This window comes from Nesoenas mayeri (genome assembly GCF_963082525.1).
Source record: "Nesoenas mayeri genome assembly, chromosome: 6".
Classification (NCBI taxonomy): Eukaryota; Metazoa; Chordata; class Aves; order Columbiformes; family Columbidae; genus Nesoenas; species Nesoenas mayeri.
In genome coordinates, this window is record NC_137545.1 from 28,629,894 (window position 1) to 28,652,568 (window position 22,675).

The window sequence follows — 22,675 nt, forward strand, 5'->3', positions numbered from 1 at the left end:
GAAAACTTTTCTTTTTTTTCTTTTTGCCTTTTTTTTTTGCCTTTTTCCTCCCCCCCCCCCCCCCGCATTTTTTGCCTTTGAAAATCTTGGAAAAGGAAAACAGGAGGGTTGAACACAGCCGATCGAAACACAACTTTGCTTCATACTAAGCTTCCCAGCAGCTCGCTGCGTCGGGAGAGACTTTTTCCTCCTCCTGCAGAAGAAGAGAGAGGCAAGGGGAGCTTTGCATCCCCTCTTCCCTCTCCTATCTTTTTTTTTTTTTTTTCCCCTTTTGACTACTTTAATGCATTAATAGCAGGACACTGGTTTTCAAGGAACTTTGATCCCTTCCTGATCTGCCTCCTCCCAGCCCTTTGGGAAGAGTGTGTGTGCGTGCGTGTGTGTGTGAAATCGCCGTCCCACCTCCCCAAACCCCCCTGGCTCCCCCACGCCTCCCCCTGCAACCTGTAGGCTGTGCAACCCCTGCAGGCTTTTCTCCCTTTCCCTCTTCCCTCCCTCCCCCTCTCTTTTTGCGCTGCCGCGGATCGCGGTGCGAATTCCCCGTCGAGGCGAGAAAAAGCTGAAAGAAGGAGAAAAAGGAAAAGAAAAAAAAAAGACAAAAGCAAACCTATAGACGCCCCCCTCTCCCAACGCCAAACGAAAAGCGGGGGTTTCGCACCCAGAGAATAAACCCCAGAGTGGGGCACCTGCAAGAGGGGCTGCGCTTTCCGACCCTTTGCCTTTTTGAAACTTTTTAATTTTTTTTTCCCCCGAAGGGGCAAGCGAGAGCGAGCGCCGCCCGCCCCCTCGCCGGCGGCAGCCCCCCGCGCCCCGTCCCGCAGCATCCCCGCCGCGATGCTGCTGCGGCTCCTGGTGCTGCTGGGCGCCTGCCTGGGGCTGTCGCGGTGCCTGGGCTCCTTCGTGCAGTGCGAGCCCTGCGACAGCAAGGCGCTGTCGCTCTGCCCGCCGCCGCCGCTGGGCTGCGAGCTGGTGAAGGAGCCGGGCTGCGGCTGCTGCCTCACCTGCGCCCTGCCTGCCGGGCAGCCCTGCGGCGTCTACACCGAGCGCTGCGCCCGCGGGCTCCGCTGCCTCCCGCGCCAGGGCGAGGAGAAGCCGCTGCACGCCCTGCTCCACGGCACCGCCGTCTGCCTCAGCGAGAAGAGCTACCGCGAGCAAGCCAAGGCCGGTGAGTGACCCCCGCTTCTCCCATCTTCATCTTCCCCGGGTGCTTTTGCCGCCTTGCCGGCTCCTTTCACATTCTTCCGCCTGCTTTTTCCACCCCACCACGGTCTCCTGGCTGCTTTTTCCTTCTTTCCGGGTGCTCTTCCACCCCCTCCGCTTGCTTTTCCGCCTTTCCGGCTCCCTGTCTTTCCGCTTGCTTTTCTGCTCCCTCCCACTGGCTGCACTTCACTGCCTCCCGGCAGCTTTCTCATCCTTCCGGCTGCTTTTCCATCTTCCCAGGTGCTCTTCAATGCCCTCTCTCGCTTTTCCGCCTTCCCGGCTACTTTTCCATCTTCCTGCCTGCTTTTCCATAACCACCCTCCCCAGCTGCTCTTCCATCCCCCCTCCCCCGCCGTGTGCTTTTCTGCCTTTCCAGCTGCTCTTTCATTTCCAACCACCACCACCACTAGCTGCTTTTCCATCTTTCTGGCTGCTTTTCCATGTTTCTGCCTGATTTTTCTCTCATACACACACATACATGCACCTGGGCTGCTTTTCCATCTTTCCAGCTATTTCCCCCTTCCTTCCCTTCCCCACCCCCTCCACCAGCAGTTTTTCCAAGCCCTCAGTTGCTTTTCCATCTTATCCCTCTGCTTCTTCATCTTTTCCCTCTGCTTCTCCACCACCACCACTTCCCCTGCCTGCTTTGCCATCCCCCTATTGTTTTTCCACCTTTCTAGCTACTTTTCTATCCTTCTGGCTGCTCTTCCAGCCCCCACAGTTGCTTTTCCATCTTTCCGGGTATTCTTCCACCCCCTGAGCTGTTCTTCCATGCCCTCTGCTGCTTTTCCCATCCTTCTTTCCATCAATGCCCTATCCAAACCTCCTGTTGCATCATCTCACAGCCTACCCTATCCCCCCTTCCATCATCACCTCTGGGTTGTCCCATCCCCAATGTAAAACTTTTTCTTCCCCCACCTCCCAAATGCACCCTCTCGGTCACAGCTGCACCCCAGTCCTTCCCCAGTTGCATCCCTTACATCTTTCCTGCATCCCTGTCTTCACACCCTTCCTGACCCCTTTCTCTCACTGTGTCCTCCACCTTGCTCTGGGGCCTGAGCTCGTCTCTGCAGCTTGAGGCACAGGAGACGATAGGGCATCTCCTCGCAACTGTCTGCCCCATCCCCAAAGTCCTCAGTCACCCCTGGGTTTATTGCTCAGCCTTGCACTTTCTCCTCGTGATCATTGGAGTCTTCTCCTGGTTGCCCACTGCTGGACGTCCTTGTTGGGCAATGGGGTTTAGCCCTGGGAGGTGAAGAGAGCAGGTGCATTAAGGACAGGGAATCTGTAAATACAGAAAATAATAATGGCGTGGCTAATAATCACAAAGAATAGGTTAAAAGCAAACATGAAGGCTGGCGTGGTAGCACCAGTGCAAAGTCAAGCTTCTGAACTGTTTGCACCTTGCACGTGACAAAAGCACGAAAGAGAGCTCTCCTTCACTTTGGCACACATTAAACTCCCATTTCTGGATCCTGTAGCATGTGCAAGGACACTTTCCTTATATTCTTCCAAAATACATCTGTATTTCTGCCATGGCATGCAGGGGAGGTAGGGAGGATGTCTGCATGTCCAGGAGACTGGGGAACCACTTGGCAAATAAAACCCAGAAACAAGCCCCTCACTTTTTTTCGGTCCATGAAAAAGTAATTTTTGCTCATTAGCAAGCTTCTGCTTGTACCCGCTCAATGGGAATCCGTTTCTCCTTTCTAACACCTAATAAATCTAGATGCTTTTATTATTTTTCCCCTTTGCTTCTTGCAGGTAGTGGTTGTGTTGCTATGCTCCATCCTTCGGAGCAAAACCAAATCCTGTGTGTGTAACTTCCCCTCTCCCTCAAATGGCAACAAATGTCCAAGCTCCCTTAAAATCAGCCAGAAACAGCAAAGCTGAGCTTGGTTTTGCAACAGGGAGCTGAAAGGGGTGAGGGCTGGTAGGGGGCCTGCAGAGGGTGAAGCCAGGAGCCACGTTCCTGGAGCCCAGGAAGCCGGGCAATAACCCGCTGGCAGCAGAGCTATGCAAGCTGTCCCGGAGCGCGTCATCCCAGTGTTTATTTACTTTGTACGTGTGTGTGCATGGCCAGGGGCAGGCGGTGTGGTCGGGAAGGTAAAGCTGTGCAGCTGAAAGCCGGTGGCGGCTTGGAGAGTGGGGCCGAGGGTCCCCCGTGCAGACTGAAGGCACCCGAAAAACCTTCAGTGCTTGACTCCCAGCATAAATCTCCTTTCATTCCACCTGCCCTGCTCTTCTCAAGGAAACCAGTCCTTTAGCAGGTGCTTTGTATGACAACTTTGACAGATCCCTGTGTAACATCACTGCTTTTCTTTTTCTTGAGATGGCGAGCACCTGTTGAATGAACAAGGTGAGGGATAGAAAAGAGGCTGCAGGTTTGTTGTAAAACCAACCCCCTGGCATCACCTGCACTTCCAGTTTGGACTCCCTGAGTGCCGCAGGGGACTCTTTTTGATGGCTTTTGTTTGCAGCCGGGAGCCGAGCCTGGATCGGAAAGGCTGCTGCAGGAAGCTGTGGGGAGCTGGGGGAGCTGGGGTCCTCCTGAGATTTTTGCAATTGCAAAAAAAAAAAAAAAAAAGAAATAAAAAATAAATCAGGAATTCCTGAGGATGGGAGAAGGAAAAAACTCTCTTGGCATTCGACTGGTAGCGTGTGAGAACAAAGTATATTTTCATAGGCGTGTTTCTAAGCAACAGGGCAAGGAAAGAAATTAAGTTTGACTTGAACTTTCTGGCCTCTGCCAGTTTGGCCAGCAGCGCAGGGACCGTGCGCTGGGGAAGCTGGCCTGGGCCTCCAATCTGTCAATGACCAAAATTGGCCCTGAGCTGCGAACTGCTAAGAAAGAATCAGCACTCTGCAAAATAAACTATGTGACAGCAGCAAGGACTAGATCAAACTGTATTTCTATCTATTTCTGCTCTTGTGCTGGCGGAGTTTAAAATTGCAGATGCTTTCCTCCTTACAGTCGAGGTGGAGATTGAACAAGCAGTATTGCGAGAGCCCAGGCCTGGGAGGCTGGGCTTGGCTCTCCCGTAGACCAGATGTTCTGCCTGGAGACAAGATGCTCCTGGGTACCATGCCTCAATTTCCTCATCTGCAAGCTGGGCACAGTGCTACTGACAAAAGCTGGAGCTGCTGGGCAGGATATGCTCCTGGTTTGCTGAGAGGTCAGAAATGAAAGCAAGTGTGGGATTAAAGAGCTTTGGTAAGGCTTGTTTTAAGTAGGCGGATGTGTAGGTACTGATGGGGCAGTCCCTGTAGTCCTTCCTGGCACAACAGTCAGACTGTCCTTTACCGAAAGCCAAACATCATGGCTGTAATTGACTGTTCCTGGTAAAAAAAAACATGAATGAGCTTCATTTATGGCACAGGCTGCAGGATTCTGGGTTTTCTCTGTTTTGTTTAGGTTTCCTTTGAAATACACCATGTCTTTCCATTTTTCTCCCCCATGCTCCCGCCAGACTTCCTCCTGCTGAGCCAGCAAGGTCAGGCCAAGCACCGGGGAGCGCAGGGCACAGATTGGAGCCTGCTGCCCTAAAAAGGCTCGTGGAAAAACAAAGGTGGTCAGATATTTCCTTCTCCTCTCATTCCTCCTCTCTTTCTAGAAAGTGAGCAAGACTTGGCAAGTTTCCTCACGAAGCTGTGAGCCAACGATAACCAGGAGGGGAAAGGTGGGGGGGTTTGCAGAATTAGCCCTAAGAAAATTGTCTTTGCTGCGTCAGCTGGAAGTAGGTGGAGGAGGAGTGCTGCCGAGCCCACGTTTCCTGCGGCTTGTGTTCGGTGCAGTTATTTATCCCTTCCTGACACATTCCCCCTGCACCATGTTTCTCCTTCTTGCACTCTTCAGCTCCCTGTTCAGGGATGGGGGGATTCAGCGGCAAGCAATGGGGATACAGCAGGGCAGGTGGGCAGCCCCATGCCAAGGTCCAAGGTGAGGGTTAGGGCAGAAGTCGTGGGAGCAGCGTGCTTGGGATGCACCAGCTTGCAAACAGGTGTCGCTCAGGGAGGGACCCAGCTGGTGCTGAGCGGCAGGTCCTTTGTGTGAAGCGGCTCCTGAGCTGTCGAGGCAAAAGCTAGTAGCAACAGGCCTGCAAAGCCTCAGATCTCAAACAGGAAAATCTCCATTTTTCTTTTGATCTGAAGTTTCAACAACAATCACAATATACTTTAAAAAAAAAAGTGAAATCCATCAGGTGCCAGCAAAAGAGCCAGGTTTCTGCGGTGCATGTGTATGGGGGAGGGAAGGATGGGGCGGTTCAAACAGGAAAGGAGGGGCCTTGGCTGGAAATATTTTTCGGCAGCCTAGTTTCTAAGGAAGGAGGGAGAATATTAAGTAGTTGATCCAAATGAAATTCCTGTTAGGTGCCAGCAGAGTTAACCGGCAAGAAGACGTGGCTCTGTGCGTGCGTGCGTGCATGAGTGATAGAGCTGGTCCCGAGCTCCTGCGCTGCAGCCAGCCTGGACCTGCTCCAGGTGGAGGAAGGGAGCCCCTCCAGAGCCTGCGCTGCTGCAGCAGGGAGCAGGGTCTGGCCTGAAATGGGAGCCTCTGTAAACCTGAGGGATGTTGCAGGAAGGCTGTGTGTCTCCTCCCATCAATATTTAAGCACCAGCATCCTGTGCCCAGGTGACCGTCGCAGCTTGGGCACATCAGTGGCATGAGCACAGTCGTGTGCGACTGAAAGCATTTGCATGACTGTGGTGTGAGTATCCCGTCCGACTCAGAAGAGAGCTGCAGGAGAGCTAGGGTACGTTTTGTGCCAGCTTCAGGACAGCCCCTGGTTTCTGTTGGTCGTGTAGCTTTGCACACGTGTGTCAGGGCAGCCGGGGAGAACGGAGAGGGAGAGAAGCAGTGAGCAGGCGCTGCCTCGCACAGAGTGTGGTGCTCTGCTTCCTCCTAACGTCCGCTGGAAGTTCTGCCCATGCTGAATTGAAAGACATTGCAGATGTAGGAGCAGCTGTAGGAGCAGTGGAGGTTCCCAGGTCTCTTCACCCAAACTGGAAAGCCCAGGAGCAATCTAGGAAGGAGGGCAGGAACCTCAGCCCCTCCAGGGCTTATCCTCCTCTGCTCTGTGGGGCGGGCTGCTAAAAACAGTTGCAACTCATTTCACCTGTGTTAAGTCACAGGGGAAATTAAAGGACCCATGGCATAGCAAATCCTCCCTATTTTTTAATCGAGCACTTAGTAGTGCAAATTCAAGGTTGGGTGTAAATGGGGAATTTGGGTGGGAGACACCTGCCCCTCGATGTGGGCTGCAGAGCAGCAGGATTAATATGCATAGGAAAGATATGCATGTGAACATACACACACATGTACTCATGTTCACACACCCACACACGCCTGCACAAGCATTTAATGTGTGCAGATACACAGAACATTTTTGTCTCTGGGGGCAGAATGGTTTCCAGGCAGCACACAGAAACCTCTCTTAGGTGCATAGTTCTGATTGTGACTGGCACACGGGTATTTTGCCATCAAGATCAGATATTGGTTTCCTGACAGGCTTACCTTATCCTCCTACCAAGGGCTGAGACATGAGATGCAGCAGGTGAGCATATCAAACAAGGGGAGGCAAGGAAGGAGATAGAGACAGGACACTCCTCCCAGCCAGCTGTGTGGATCCAAACTCACCCCCTGTGTTTGGAAGTGGGTTGTGTTTTCTGGATAGACTAAGTCTACATTAGTTAAACACCCTGACAGGTATCCCAGTGAAGGTGTGGATAGGTTGTGGCTTGCAGCTGTTCTACTTCCTGCCCCATTGAGGGCTGGAGGACCTGTGAGGGGGCAGTGCTGCCTGGTGGCACTAGTGAAGGAGACAGCATCAGGGGAACCAAGTGCGCTGGAACCCTTCACACTTCACCCACGCTGCAACAACTGGCCTTTGGGAAAGCGGGAAGGAAGAACTGAACTAGGAAAAGATGGAAAATTTGCTGACATGTGGCAAGCTGCGGACAGCTGGAATAACCTCCAGTGTTGAGGAAGAAGCAGCAGGACCTGAAGACATGGTGCATGCAAAGGTCAAAGATGATCAAAAGAGTTTCGCCTGGGTGAACTCACTGGCAGCCAGCATAATAACCACCTAGTCATTTGTAAGGAGATTTTTTACAGGTAAAAAGATACTATCTGTTTATCCTCAGGACAGGTGTAGCCAAAAGCAAGAGGAGGCTCTGCTGGCAAGGAGAAGACATATGCTGGGATACTCTAAGACCCAGGCTCTCCAGGTCTGTTTAGAAAGAGCCTCCTCACTTGTCTCCCCTGGGGAGACCATGGGCTGCATGGCCCATAGGTCACAGAGTGGCGTGGCTCCAGGGCTGCCTGTTGGGATCTCCTGGCACAGGTCATGCTTGATGCCTCCACCCATCCAGGAAGGGTCGTGTCACATCTGGTGATGAAGGAGTGAAATCCCCCACCTGCTCATCACTGCCCACCCACGAGACGCTTGCTATTCCTTGAGCTGTATAGCCAAGGCAACTCTCAGCAAGATGTTGTTTTTGAGGTGGCTCTTTGGTGCTACTGATCTGAGGGGGCCCCTTAGTGTTTATGTCAATCCACTGCTCACAGTTAATCCCAGCGTGAGCCAGTGTAATGTGTTTGCAGAAATTCGGACGTCTCAGTGGTTTGATGTGAGCAAATTTGCTCTCAGGGAAGCCATTTCTCACCATGTTTTGGTGGATCTCCTGTCTGTTTATAGAGTTTCCAGGGTAAGTGTGCTAACTACCCATCAGTCTATGCCTTTCAACCATCAGCTTCTGTCTGGGAGACCACACCTGCTTTAAGCTATGCTTGCAGGAAGATCCAAGCCTCCCCTGGCTGCAGAGGGACTCTGGTCAGCAGGCTAAACCTCGAGAAGGCATCTTAAATTTATGCCCATGGAGTCAGTGGGCCCTTTTTATGTGTGTTTGCATAAAGCCTTTCTCTCATTATTACCTTCATTCTACAGACCCATCTGATATTCCCATCATTTTTCCACGTGCCTCTACCCCCATGGTACTGTCTCTTTCACATAGAATGTGGAAATGGAGAGGTCAGTAACCCCAACAGCAAATTGGCACATCATTCCCTATTACCCTTGCAGGGCTTGATCCTGCAAGATGCTGATCACCTTTCCTCTAGGCCCAGAGCATCATAGGCACCTACCTAACCTCCTCCATGGGAGCCAGCCACCTCCATCCTTGAAGGACTGTGAGGCCAAAGCTCAAGATGCTGTTGGCTTCAGTAGGACTAGAAAGCTCTTAGCAGCTGCCTGCCTGGAGGGCTGTTATTGCAGTTGAGTTTGTTTGCTTGTTGGAAGGACACAGCTGTGTCACTGATGGAGGTAATTGTTATGTTGATGGAGATAACTGGTCTGGTTGCTATTTAAGGGCAAGAAAGTAATCTTGACAGATACTTAAGGAAATGATCCCCTAGCTAAACAAGAGAGGGAATGTATCTTAAAGGTAACTTCGGGGGCAAAGTTTGCCAATGGACTTTTTTTTTTTTTTTTTTGCAGAAAGCTAGTAGAAATATTTTCTTTTTCCAAATTCAGATGGGATTCATCCTCTGAAGACAATTAAATCAACAGATCCATTTATTATTCATGCTTAAGAAATCAGATGTTATTCATTTGACTAATGGTGAAAACCTAGTAATTAAATAAACCACTTAACAACTGTGGAACCTGGCTTTCACTTTTTAATTTAAAGGAGACACTGGAAAAGAAAAAAGTTTTATTAGGAAGGGACTCCATGTCTTACACCTGACTAGCAGTCAATTATGGTGTTGCCACACCATATGTTTGTCTATTAAGACATACATGTGGCTGTGGCCATCACTTTACTTTCATTTGGCACTCTTCCTTTCCTGAAGAAGTAGCAGAAATGGGTGAGATTTTACCATATAATTTCGTAACCATTTCCATGTTCAGTTATTTGATTTTATAAGAACAGAAGTGGCTAGAGGTTGCAGGAAAAACAGTGAAGTGCTACAGGTAATTTATTATTCCAGAAAGGTTCTGGACCCGTGGCAGAAGGTGATCAGTTGTCTTTCTTGTTTTTGCTCAATCAATGGACCTATGATACATATACACATTTTTTTTTTAATTGAAAAGCATCTTTGCATCATGTTGTACCAAGGGGAATTGTTCGGTGTATACAGAGGTGCAGTACAGGGAGTGAAATGGCTATTGAAGGCAAGAGTAATTGGTTAGGGTCAAGCTTGGGCAAGTTTCTGCTTATCAGAATTGTGAATATCAAACTTCTGGTACTTTTTTGTCATAGTACTTAGGTGGACTAAGAGATTAAAGAATCGCCAGGGCTATACCAGGTAGAAGCTTTCTGAGAGAAGGAGTCATTGAGAAAGTGGAAAGGAGTCCTGAGGGCAGAGGTGGAAACCTTATCACTCAGAGCTCGTAAAAGTCAGGTTGGTCGGTACATGTAACAATGTGTCATCTGATGCTGACACAGAGATGAGCAATGGATGATCTCACAGATCACTTCCATCTGGTTTAAGGCAGAGCTGTGAAAGTCAGGCTCAAGGCCTAGAAATTAATCCAGGCTAGGCTGCAGGTTGCAATCACAGCTGCACTCCTGAAATACTTGTGATGTTGGACAAGTTCTCATCCAGCACCTAACACAGGTGCATCTCCAGGCTCCACCTGATGTGCGTTCACCTCTCTTTGGGGCAAGCAAAGGGTTTGGCTTTCTTGGCTCTCCCAGTTGCAGGCTGCTGTTGAGGCTGGCTCAATAATGTAAGTGGGGATGGATCTTGTGATAGAGACCACCAGCCTCTCCCAGAGTCAGTTCCAGAAGGCTACATCTTTGGTAGGTCATCTTCTTCTCAGGATCAGCTCCTTTAATACAGGGTTTTCCCCTTTATTGTACATTGTTCTCAGGGTAGAATGCTTCAATATCCAGTGATATCTCAGCTTTTCATGGCCTCCAGCAACTCTCTTACTGGTTACCATTCTGTTTCTAAGGCTTTCTTAGCACCTGGTTTTAGTACAGTTTGTCACATTTGGATTTCAGTGATCAAATAGTATCAGTGTCCTGGCAGCCTCCTGCGTTCAAATACAGGTTTCCTGACATCTCGTGTGTATTGGAACTCGCCTTCAGCTGAGCTTTGGAGACAGGCTCCACATAGTCCAAGATGGCAAAGGTACCTGCTCTTCCTCCATCACTTCTGACCATGTGATATTTCCTCCACCGCTTCTGTTGAGCTACCTGCATCTGAAAAAGTCTTCATTGTCCCCTTCTTTCTCATACAATAATGATAGTTGATTCATGATACTATGGTTCTTTGGCAGCTCCTCACACTTCTTTCATTCCTGAAGACACAAGATTTTTTTCAGGTGATCTCTTCCCACCTGGTAGCCAGATGACTGATTCACACCCTTTTGTTTTCATGCAGAAGATGTGAAAACATGTTTGTTTTCTAGGAAGGGTTTTCCTCTCTTTTTGCCACAGAGAAGCTGCTGGTAAACAGTTCAAGGATGCTTGTCAGGAGCTAGTTCAGATTTTCCTCACCTTTCCTGTCAGTTAGGCAGAGACTGTCATGCCGTCTTTTTCCCTGCGCCTTCCTTCTTTGCTCTTTTCTGCTCTTGGTTCCTTGGCAGCCTGGTGGGGTTTTTGACCCCTTTATTACAACCGATGGTATCTGCCACTAAGGTGGATTTGTTGGAAAAGATGCAAGACTAAGAAAGACTGAATGATTTCATACTTTCCAAGAAAGAAAAGTATGCCTTGGTCACTATGATACTGAAAGAGATTTATTTAAATTTCTCTGGGTAATTCTTCTGTTCAGCTCTCGGCTTCTTCTGCAGTTTCAGCATATGGAATGGGGAACATCTGCAGTCTCCAGATGATGTGAAGGAAATATGTTTTATCTTCCTATCATCAGTGCATCAGCAACAGGAGCTTCTTGATGTAAATCTAATCCTGCAATACTTCCTTCCCCTTCACTTGCCAGTTCAGTTCCCTAGAAGATAACTTTGTTCAGGAGCTGTTGGGCTGATATAAGCAGCTATCTAGAAACAGTGCTGGCAATTTTGCAAGATGGTGCACATCAGCATCATTTAATTGAAATGGATGGATGTTTGTTCATCATCTTACCAGAGGGAGACACTCTGGAAAGTTTCCCAGCTCTTACTGGTAAGATATTTTGCATTCCCTCTTGCACTTCAGTGGTTGCTGCTGGGAACCCCCCAAGACTCTGGCCACCCTGCCTGTCCACCACATGCCCAGACATTCACCTGAACTTGATGTGTCCTGTATATACATTGCTACCTCCCAAGCCTGATCATAGCTAGATGTAGGAGCTCTCTGGAAGGAAAGAGACAGGTCAAACACAACAGTGAGCCCCAGTCCTTGCTCGTACCTCCCATGCCAGACCCAGCGTAACCTTCCAGCTCATGCCCCAGCTTGGCTCTTGTAGCTCAGGACAGATGCTGGGAGCTTGCTGAAATAACAGCTGGCAATGTGTAGGGAAGGAGCTTATGTCATGGAGCTCCCCATCTCTAAACCTGCTTTTCTCCTTGCTCTAGAGCGTTGCTCCCTGCGAGTTTTATTTTGTGGCTGCAGCAAGGAAGGGCAGCTCAGGAAAGTATCATCTGGCACACAGCAATGCAGATCCTTCCTTACGGTTCAGGTTCCCATAGCCGCACCTCTCCCACCTCCGTGGCACTTGCTGGCACTGCGGAGAAGTGGTGCTGACCCAGAGATCCGTTCCTACAGATAGGTCCTACGCTTTCAGAGCAGACCAAAACATGACCTAGTTCCCTTGAGAGCTCCTTTCCCACATGCTGAGCTGCATTTCTCCCCCATCCAGATCTGTATGAGGACACCGAGGTCATCAGGATGATGATCTCCCTTTCCCATGAATCGTACATGAACCTGGGGGCAGCCTGAGCACCTGATATTCACGCTCTGCAGGCGAGCCCTGGCTGATGCAGCAGAATCTGCATCTGCAGGTTTCTGCTGAGGAGACATTAATCTCCTGAGAAAGAGCTGATCTTCCAGGCTAGTTCAGCAAAGCCTGAGCAGTAACTTTAAAAAGTGAGGCCACATATAGTACATCCCTCTGCCATCCATGCCCACTCTCTGAAGCTCCTCAGGTGTTCCTGAGCTGTTCCCAAGCATCCTCCTGGGCCTTGGTTAAATAAAATGGAAATAAGTCTTAACCTAGGTTTGAGTCTTTGCAGCCCTCTGGCTGCTTCTCCATCTCTGATCTTGATCCCGCTGATCCATATCCTTCTCTTAAAAGGTGTCTCTGTGGGACAAGAGAGTGAGGTCCCGACAACTTTCACCATGCTGTCGCAGGGATTTAAGGTACTGGCATACCCCAGAGCTCCCTTCCAAAAGCTTGTGTTGCTTTTTGTCTGTAGACTATTTGGACTCTGATCATATGTTTTTGGTAGGGGACTGGGCATGGTAGAGTTGGTGTTTTTGTGGGTGCTTCACAATGCTTTGACTGCTAAAGGCTTCCTTTCACACTCTGCAAATCACAGAGGTGATTTGCTGCCTTTGCTGCCTTTGGCAGCTGTTGAGGTACCTAATACCCAGTAAAGGAAATAGGGTCTGGGTTTTCTTACCAGTGCTCCTGTGTTTGTAAAACAGTTTGGCACTGCCACCTGTGAGAGATGTCTCACGAGCTGCAAGGCGACCAGTACTGAAGAGGTGGTGGGATTTATCTTTTTTTTTAACTTCAGACCTTTGGAGGCCTAAGTGAGACCATTGGAGTCACAGGAGGAGACACTGGAGCCTCCAGAGATATGTCGTTCCACCCTAAAATCAGCTTTCAAGCCAAAGGATGTGGCTGATCACAATTTGGAGGGTGCAGCATCTCTGCAGTGACTTAAACATGGAGTTAAGCCACCCAGCAAGGCCTGAACACCTCTGTGTTAGCAGATGGGCGTTATTTGACACAGATCTGTTGTAAACGCCTGTTGTGCATTGCTGAGACTTGGTGGGGTGGCAGTCAGCAGAGGCTGTCCCGTCCAAGCAGGGTTGCTGTTTTTCTGTCCTTCTCGGTGTGTGGTGTCTCCTCCCAGTCTTTCACTGCCAGTGAGCATCACCAGCGTGTTCCCTCGCCAGCCCCACCAGAACAGCCGCGCCGGCCTGCTGCCCAGTCCCCACTAAAGCACAAAAGTTCGTAGAAAGTCCAAGGCACATTGCAGCTGGCTGCACAGCGGCCAACGCCCTGGGCTAGCGCAGGGACTGGCCAGAGCCTGCATCCCCAGACCTGGCTGCTTCTCCTCTGGTGGGTGCCAGATGGCCTCAGGCTGGGCGGCCGCCTGAGATCACTGCCTGACTTCACCGGGGCGGTGGTCCGGAGCAGTGACCCCAGCCCCGGGCATCATGCCTGAGCCAGCTCCGCTGCCCACTCCTGTGGGGCTGTGACAAGGGACTGGGGTCATTCACCGCTGTGTTGGGAGATTGTGCTTGCAATGGGAACACAAATGAGCTGTTCTGCGTTAGGGCGCTGAAAGCTCCCTTCTGTCTGGGCTGATCCTGGTGGCCTCTGGGGAGCTCAGGAATGTTTTTGCTCAGTTGTGCTCTCCAGCTGCCAAAGGGCGCGAGATGAGATGACCCTCCTTGTTCTGCATCCCTTCCCTGCCTGCATCATTCCTTCCCTGACTGCGTTATTCCTTCCCTGCCCGCATTTCAGGAATGCAAACACAGTGGCTGGCCCTGTGTGCTGACCAGAAGGGAAGGATTATTATTTTCCTGCCATGGTCACAGGTGCAAGTCCAGGCTGGAGAGGAAGTTGCTTGTCCATCCCAGGAGGTTTTTGCATAGGTCAGGCGTGTCCCCTCTGGAGTGTATACAGGCAAGTGGAGAGGGCAGCTGGGGGAAACACAGAATGGGGGTATTTACCAACCAGTGACCTGAGCACAGACTCCTTGTGTAAGACCCAATCTGAAGAAAAATAGGTACATCTCTAATGTGATTTGCAAGTGCAAAAGCTGTTTTCAGAGACAGCACCAATATTGCTCCTTTCCCAGCTACAGGGAGCCCAGGGAAGCTGCTTTGTGTTGCCCAGCAAGAACCAGTACCAGAAAGGATGGGGGAGGAAGGAGAAATGGGAGGATCCCCTCCCTCTGGCAGGTACAGGGAAGAAGACAAACATTGATTTCAGCAATCATTGCCTCTGCCTGCGTGTGTGTGTAAAGTCCAGCAGGAAGGCGTAAGAAGCCAGCATGGGGCTGGGCAGATAGTGTAGCTACCACAGATAGGAGTCTGCAGGCTGTTCATGCCAGGAAGCTGTTGTTAGGGGTGAAGCTCAGAGGGAGTGTCAGAATCTGGAAACCGTGCGCCAGGTTTCCAATCAATGGAAACTTCAGAAAAATCACTCTCTCTCCCCCAGCCTCTCCTGTACGCTTTTTTCCCTTCTCTGTTGCCATAATCAGCTGCCAAGGTGTCTTATCCCAAGATGTTGTCTCTCCTCCCAGAAAGAAAGCCAGTGTGTCAGAGATCACCCAGCAAGGTTTGAGAAACACCACATTGTTGTAAGCAGTGTTGTAAGGAGAAACTTGGGTTCTCCAAACACAGCTGCCACCAGGGCCCAAAATCACAAGTATCCCACTGGAAAAGCAGGATGGAGTGAAGTCCTGCAGCTGAGGATATTCCCTTCATGGGCATACTAGGAGGTGGCATTTCCTCCTGGGGTTAAATCCTCCTCCAGTAGGGAGCAGAGACATTGTGCACTGTTGCACTGAGCTGTTCAGTGGGAGACATATGCTGCTCTATAACTGGCAATTTTTCAGCTCTGGGTAATGCAAGCCTTAATTTCCATTTTGCAATGAGCACCTCTTAACAGAGGTGGCCCAGTTTAGGGGCAGAGGAACAACTGGGCAACTTCTCAAGGCTTCCACCATTGACATTTGTTGTCTTTTCTATGCTATAGGTTTATCTGAGATCCCCGTCTGAAGTAGCGTATTATGTTAGTGCTCATGCTGTAAATAATAATAATCATAATAATCAAGAGGGCTGTTTAGCAAGTTTGTGCTGTGGTTGTGCTTGTCCTTCTTAGGTGTGTGTGGCTTGGGTGGAGGTGAGTGAACAGGACAGCCAGTCCTCTAGTGGTGGGTTGTGGATGTAAGGAGCACGGATCATTAGCAGCAGCGGTCACTAGATACTTTTCCTACTTTCCTGCCAGAAACCGATGAAAATGTGTTATGAAAATTCAAACCTCCTAGCCATTTGGCAAAAGCTTCTTACTCCGTGCTGTAATGTCAGCAGGCAGGAAGGTGGTGTTCCCACATGCCCCACACCCACCCGTGAACACGCACCCCCACCCAGTGGGGACCTCACACGTCCAAAATGTCTGGAGCACAGAACACCCAGGGTTTGGCCTAGGTGCAGGAAGGTGCATGGGCTGCTCTGGGTGATGTCAAGGACAGCAGGCAGACAGACAGGAGCAATTTGCAGCTTCCCAGAAACTGTGCCTGGTATTTTGTTACTCCCATGGTCCTTTTGTAGGGGCAGGTTGGAAGGGTTGGAAATGGCTTTTGCTCTGGAGCTCACTCTGGCCAGCCTGGAGTGGGGAGAGGGCACTTAGCCCTCAGCCCTGAGGACAACCCACACTCTGCTTTGGGTATTTGCTGTCTCCCAGGGTCATGCATGAATTAGGACATAACAGCGCAGTCCTTCCAGCCTCACCTGTGTCAGAAGCATCTTCAGATGCTTTCCCCATTTTCCCTGGATCCTCCATGGCCACTGTGGTACCAGGACCAGACACAAAGCCATAGGGTAACTCTGAGTTGAGTTCAGTCTCCTGCCTTGGCTGTAGGGTTCAAAATCCTGTCGAGTTGGTTACAGCCCAGGTCTCACCTCCAGGCTAGCCAGGGATTCTCAACTTGCCCAGCAACATCATTCTTCTGTGTGGCCAGCGAGCCTGGGACCTCTACTGAGAGAGGCTGTCCTCCTGAGGAGCAGGAGAAGGTATGGACATGTGAGAACCAGCCCCCTCCTGCTTTCCACTGTCTCCCAGCTGGGAACACAGTGAGTGGGTCCTTCCTGTGCCTTGTGCTCATAGCTGAATTTCGGAGATGTCAGGTGCTCTGCCTCTGCAAACAGCCGCCAGCCTGAAACCCAACTGCCAGGCTGGCAAGGCAGAGGGGAGTGGGCAGGAAGGGGCTGTGTAGTGGTCCAGATCCTGCCAGAGAGGGAGGAAGAAATTCAGCCTCCTTCCTGAGTCTCAGACAGGCACAATTAGGGCTCATTTGGGGAAACTGGGCATTGCTCCTGCTGGTGTCTCTTCGGGAGCAGATGCACAGCTGTGCCAATGCTGCCTGTCACAGGCCAGTCCAGGGCAGCAGATGGAGGTTAATGAACAAACCTATGTGTGAGGCTGGGCAGGCAGGTACAGGGGCTCTGGAGATGCTGACATGGGTGTTTGGTCGTGGCTGCAGTTTGATGTGGATGAGACAGCCAGGAGGTGGAGAGGGGGGCTTCTGCATGGGTGCTGCCTGACCTGACTCTGGCTTTCCCAGGACACCTTTTCCTTTGACACCAGGAAAGTCCCTCACCAGCTGCCGAGAGCTTCTCCAGAGTTGATGTGTCAGAGACCTCTGCTCTTCAGTTTGTCAAAATTGCCTTGTTAGTATCAAGTTAGGGAACAGATAGTTGGGTGTATGAGCAAGGACTGCTTCAGCCTTGTTACTGGTGGAAATTGGGCTAACAGTCATCAGAGGGTGGAGGAAAGAGATCCCTCCAAGACATCCATGGGCTTATCACTGGGAAATAAAGACCCAAACTAGACACTGCTGCTGAGTGGCAGACTGAGAAGCCCACAGCCATCCCTTGTCGTATCGCTACTTGAACAGGGACCCATGTGTGCGAGGGAGGGTAAGGGAGTCAGCTCCAGGAGCTTTTTCAGCCTTGCAAGAAGAGCTGGACTTGTGCTGGAAGCTGTGCAGCTTTCCTTGCACGCCAGCCCTCAGGCTCCCTCTGCAGGGCACTGGGTTCCTGTGGCTCCCATCTCCCCTGGCCTAAAGGGCTCCACATGTGTCACCAGCTCCCAGCCGGCTCAGGCTGGATGGCAGCTGGCTGGAAGCAGAGAAATAAAGTGTTTGCAGAGGCTGAAGCTGCTGACATGTGAGCAGACTGAGCTGCTGCAAACACCCATTGCACCATGAGTCCAGGGGACTGGACACCTAGTGCTGCTTTTCTGACTGAATTCTCACTGTCTTGTCCCATTTGTTTTGTTATTTTAGGTTTGTGATGTAGCTGTGCCTCTCAATTTTGTTATTGCAGAGGTAATAAGCTGTGCCCATCTTACGTTATTGTAGGGTTGCCTGCACTGTTGGGAATCCTCCCCTTCCCTTAATTACCATAGCGCAGCCCAGGGAGGTGCCCTGGCTCTGCCTTGTCTAGCCCTGGCAGTCAGTGCCAGAGGGGATTCCTGGGACAGATCACAGATGTTTCATTGCTGTGAAAGGCCTTGGTCACTGTGGGTGTCTCCAGTCTGCTTTTGGACCTCGGATTGCCACAACATCTTTGTGGCAAAAGATGCTTTTCTACTGCATCTTGTATGGTGTCATTTCCTAGGTGGACAACATCACTTGCAATTTAGTCCATTTCTTCCCTATCCTTTATCCATTATCCTCTTATAATAGAGGACCCCCAACCTGTGGAGACCTTTGAGTCCTACCACAAGAAAAAAAACCCAAACATATAAGCATTGTGGGGTAAAATGGCAACAGGATCCTTCCGTGGGGATACGTGTGACTCCTGCTGTGGGCAGTTAGGAGGGTGCTGAGTCTGGGATGCTGACCCAGCTCTGTTCTTGTGGAAAGAGAGAAAATAGAAGGGGCTGCTTTAATACATAAGTGGCCATGGAAAACTTTCCAGTTCTGTCAGGAGAGGACAGATCTGCCTTGGCAAGGAGGGAGGGGAGACTGGCAGCTGTGGCAGGCTTAGGGCCCCAGCAACCAGCCTGTACTCTTGGCCACCTCCAAGGCCACCCCTCTGGGTGTGTGTGTGACAGGCTGGTGTTGCCACCTGCCATTGAGCAGTGTGTGTGTTCATCCATCCCCCCTTGCCACGCATCCCCCAGGCACCCCTGAGCAGCCTGGTGGGGCAGAGCCATCCTCCTCCCCACTGGCGCTGCATCTGAGCTCCAGGGAGCTGCCAGCCTGCAGGGAGATTCCTGTTTGCCTTGTTGGGGGAGAGTTTATCCATTTTTATTTTCATCCTGACGCTTTTTCTTTTCTCCCCATAACGGTCTTCCAAATAAGGGTAGAATTGGTGCCCCACTATTTTCATTGTAGGGTTGCACAGGGGATGAGCTGGGTTCACTGGCATCAAAGTTGCAGGACACAACGTTCAAGGAGGGATTTCAGCCACTCTGATGTTTTTCCTTCCGCCATGGTGCATTCCCTTGTACCTGCTCACCAGCCCAAGCACAAATCTGGCATCAGCACGGAGCTGCCGGGAACCGGGGACTGGGAGACCAGGAGCCTCAGGAGCTTTAAACTCTATTCAAATTCAGTCCAGAAACAACCCTTTTTCACTCTGGTGGCTGTACTCAATGTCACAAGTCATCTAAGTTTAGACTGTTACCAGCTCACGCCTATATATAACTGCACAGGGCTCCTGACTGCACCTTGCTGGTGCAGGTCACACTGTGGCGATGTGGGGGATCTATAGGAAGGTGACTGCGTTGGGCAGAGCCAAAATGCGCTCCTCCCTTGCTGTCTGTACCTTCGGTGGCAGCTACGGTCAGGCTGCACCACTCAGCAGCATTACCTCGGGCTTTGTTCAGTGTGTACCAGTGAACAGGGGCTGGTTGGGTCCAGTGGGCATGGGGCTGCGGGCTGATGACCCTGGAGATCCCAGCACTTGTCAGCTGCATCTTTGGTATCGCTGCCAGAGTGTCTGCCCAGCCGCATGGCGGCTTTGCTGTGGGATTGACCTTGACTTTGGAGTTGATTCATCTTTCAGTATTCCTGGCTTTTGCTTATGCATCTGCAAGGTGGGGTAGGGTATGAATGTGTCACTTGATTCTCTCATCATGGCTAAAGAGGGTCTTCTCTGCCACACTTTCTGTGTCATCTGGTCCTTTCTGGGCATGGGATAACCCTCCCACCAGTCCTTCTCCACTGCCACACGGCAAACGATGGTGACTTTTTATGTAGGGGCCCATCCCAACTCCTCCTTGCCCCCAGACACCTTCCTGTCCTGAGCTCAGGGGTCACACAAAAGCCGTGCCAAGTCCCACACAGTGAGATAAAGCCAGGACTGTAGGCAGAAGCTGGGAAAGGGATTTCTTGAGTCATTTGTTCCCATCCTGGCTGGTGAAAAGATGTTCTCTGGGGTGGGGCAGGAGGCTTTCTGTGCAAAAGCAAGCCCTGATCAGCTCATGGAGACCTGACAATTTCATACCTCTTCCAGAACGGGAGTCTCGAGAGCATGAGGAGCCAACCACATCAGAGATGACAGAGGAGACCTACCCGCCCAAGGCCTACCGGCCCAAGCATGGGCGCCTCTCTGAGCTCAAGGCTGAGGCGCTGAAGAAGGACCGCCGGAAGAAGCTGACCCTGGCCAAGTTCGTGGGCATGGCCGAGAACACAGCGCACCCCCGCGTTGTCATCCCTGAGCTCCGGCAAGAGTTTGAGCTGGTGAGTGCCTTCTCCTGCCCTCGGCGGGGCTCCCGTGGGCAGGGGGCTGCCGGAGGGCTTTGCAGGATGGGGAGCGGATGCTGGTGGGAGCGGACAGGGAAGCTGGGGACACTCACAGGTGGAGCCTTGCTGCAGGGTGCTCCCCTTCTCACGCTCCATCTTCTCCTTGCTTGCAGGGCCCCTGCCGCAGGCACATGGAGGCATCCCTGCAGGAGCTCAAGAGCAGCCAGCGGATGGTTCCCCGTGCTGTCCACCTCCCCAACTGCGACCGAAAGGGCTTCTACAAGAGGAAGCAGGTAAGAGCCCTGCAGAGGGGTGCTCTTCACTCAGGGAGGATTTTCCCTGCTGCTGCCCTACTTGGAAAGGCTGGAGGTTTTTTTCATCTGGTGGGCTGGTGGGGAGTTTGCTGTGAGCATCTCCAGGTGGTGGGTGGCCCTTGCTGATGGCTCAAGTGCCATCTGGTTTGAGGCGAGCATCCTGAAGGAGCTGGTAAGGAAAGGTCCAAGAGCCCCGGGCTGGGGTAGCAGTAGGAATGTGGGGATGTAGACGTGCAGAAAACAGAGAGCAGGAGCTAGGTCCTACCCAGGGGATTGCATCGCAGGGGTGAAAGATGAAAAGTGCAGGTCTGATCCTGTTCCCCAGCGCAAGAGAGCCCCGTGGTGGCTGGTGGCCATCTCCTGATCTCTGCCTTTGGGTGTCTCCCCAGTGCAAACCCTCCCGAGGCCGGAAGCGTGGGTTGTGTTGGTGCGTGGACAAATACGGCATGAAGCTGCCGGGGACTGACTACCTGAGTGGAGACCTGCAGTGCCACGCGTTCGACAGCAGCAATGTGGAGTGAAGTCGCATCCCCTCCCTCCGCCCCATCACCACCTACCCAGGCTCCTTCCCACCCTCCCCTCTGCACCTCCCCACGCCCCAGGACTCCGATTCCTTTCATCTCATGCAAGAAGAAAAAAAAGAAAGGAAAAGAAAAAAGAGAAAAGAAGGAAAAGAAAAAAGATAACAGAAGGAAATAGAAAAAAGAGAAAAGGAAAGAAAGAAGTAAGGAAAGGAAAAGCAAAAAGAAAAAAGAAAGGAAAAGGAAAAGAAAAGAAAAGAAAAGAAAAGAAAAGAAAAGAAAAGAAAAGAAAAGAAAAGAAAAGAGAAAAGAAAGAGAAAAGAGACAGAAGAGAGAAATGAACCCTGAAGAAACTGAGGACTCGGAATCTACAGCAGCCTCTTGACAACAAGGACTCAGCAAGGAAAGGACAGAGCCAGAGACAAGGCAGCCGCGGCCGCCCCACCGTCCCAAGCCATCCTGCATCTCCCCAGCACAACCTGTGCCCCCCTGCCATGAGAAGAGATCACCCCAAAGCTCTCAGAGTTGGTGATTTTCCAGTATGGATTTCAGGCGGGTTAATTTTTTCTTCTTTTTTATTTTTTCGGGTTAGCTAGTCATTTTCTAAAGAGTCTCAAGAGAAAACCTTGGCGACTACCAGCCTTCCCTTCCTCACTCCAGTCCTCCAGAGTCTACATCCCACATTGCTGGGACTTACTCGAGTCAATGTGATTTGACTTCAGTCTCAAACGACCGCCCTGGATCCAGGCAGATTTCAACATGTCGGGAGGAGGCATGGAGCTGCTGGCTTCATGTCTGGAGATGAGCTGGGGAGGGAAACACAGCTCCTGCAACAGCATGAATGCTTCCCCCCAAAATATTTGTGGACTTCAAAAAGAAATCTTCCAACAAGGAAAGATAGCCTTCTCCATCCAGTTCCTCTTAAATGGAGGTCAGAAATATTTTCTTGGACAAGCGGAACTTTGACTGTTGTCCATCCAGTTGTGGAAGCATTTGTGTGTGCATGCGAGCGCATGTGTGCATGGATGTCACTTTTCCTCCTTGCAAAACTTCACTTCAAAAACTGCAGTCTGAAGGGCTTAAATATAAGCAGGGGGAGAGATGCTGCCAGCTCCCAAAAAATAATAACCTCCCAGACTAAGCACAGGAGCAGAGTTACAGAGGAGCATCGGTGTCTGCAGGATCAGGGCCCCACCAACACGAAGGGCTCCGTCCAAACTGACCCCAGAGATACTCCATCACTGTCCAGACTGAAGCATACCTACGTGAGGGTAGGGGGATTGGGGCCAAAACTCTTCACCACGCTATGCCACCATAAGGAAGAAAACGATGGAGATTTTTATTTTATTTTTTTTCACAGCCAAAAACGTAGTTTGCTCCAGGGGAAAAAAACAAACTACACTTGATTTTTGTCTTGGATTTTTGCTAAGGCTGGTTTATAGCCTTCCGTGTGGGTAGGAAAATGCCAATCTCCATCCTTTCACACTGAGGATACTGCGTATGTTGCCACAGCTGATTCCCACCACCCTGCAGTAAGACCTTGTGATGGGTCCTCGCCTTCAGCCTGGGATCCAGCTCCTCGTTGAGTGACAGCAGCCACCATGCCACGGAGACCCACTGACTCAGGTGTGCTGGGACAGCCCTCAGCTGCCTTCCTGACTTTTTCATTGTTTTTAATTTTTACATTCAATTTTGGGACTGTTACCTCTCATTTCGCCATGACAAGGATCTCCAGGATGTTAGTGCTCAGAGGAGATGCTGCAGCAAAGGAAGGGAAGCGAGCTGTGCGGTCTGGTCGCTGTGGTCCCAGTGGGTGAACATGTGCCCACTGGGGACCACATCCCAGCACCGCGGCTGGAGATAGCAGCCAGCACCACCCACAGGACATGGCTGATCTCAGGGGAGAGGTTTCTGCAACCCCAAAGCCCCTTTGAGGATGCTGGAGCGCGGCAGGGAGGAAAGAGGGGTCTGCAGCACCACCGGCTCCCTGCCAGCAGGGATGGGACAAGGGGAATTCGACATCAAGGGGCTCCAG

General features: G+C 51.1%; 1 protein-coding gene across 1 annotated transcript; it reads left to right on the forward strand.

The window, feature by feature from the left end:
* Positions 1-420: 420 nt before the first annotated feature.
* On the forward strand, positions 421-21,523 carry IGFBP5 (insulin like growth factor binding protein 5). The gene is made up of 4 exons (XM_080347104.1): positions 421-1,165; positions 19,576-19,802; positions 19,979-20,098; positions 20,509-21,523. The coding sequence occupies exons 1-4, from the start codon at positions 835-837 to the stop codon at positions 20,638-20,640; spliced, it is 810 nt and encodes a 269-aa protein (XP_080203230.1). The 5' UTR covers positions 421-834; the 3' UTR covers positions 20,641-21,523.
* The last annotated feature ends 1,152 nt before the right edge of the window (positions 21,524-22,675 follow it).

What these genes read in the sequence shown, in the direction of transcription:
- IGFBP5 (XM_080347104.1), top strand. Translation starts at nt 835, where the DNA reads ATGCTGCTGCGGCTCCTGGTGCTGCTGGGCGCCTGCCTGGGGCTGTCG. An exon ending in TCCGGCAAGAGTTTGAGCTG is followed by an intron (nt 19,803 to 19,978) that starts GTGAGTGCCTTC and finishes CCTTGCTTGCAG; the next exon opens with GGCCCCTGCCGCAGGCACAT. An exon ending in GCTTCTACAAGAGGAAGCAG is followed by an intron (nt 20,099 to 20,508) that starts GTAAGAGCCCTG and finishes GTGTCTCCCCAG; the next exon opens with TGCAAACCCTCCCGAGGCCG.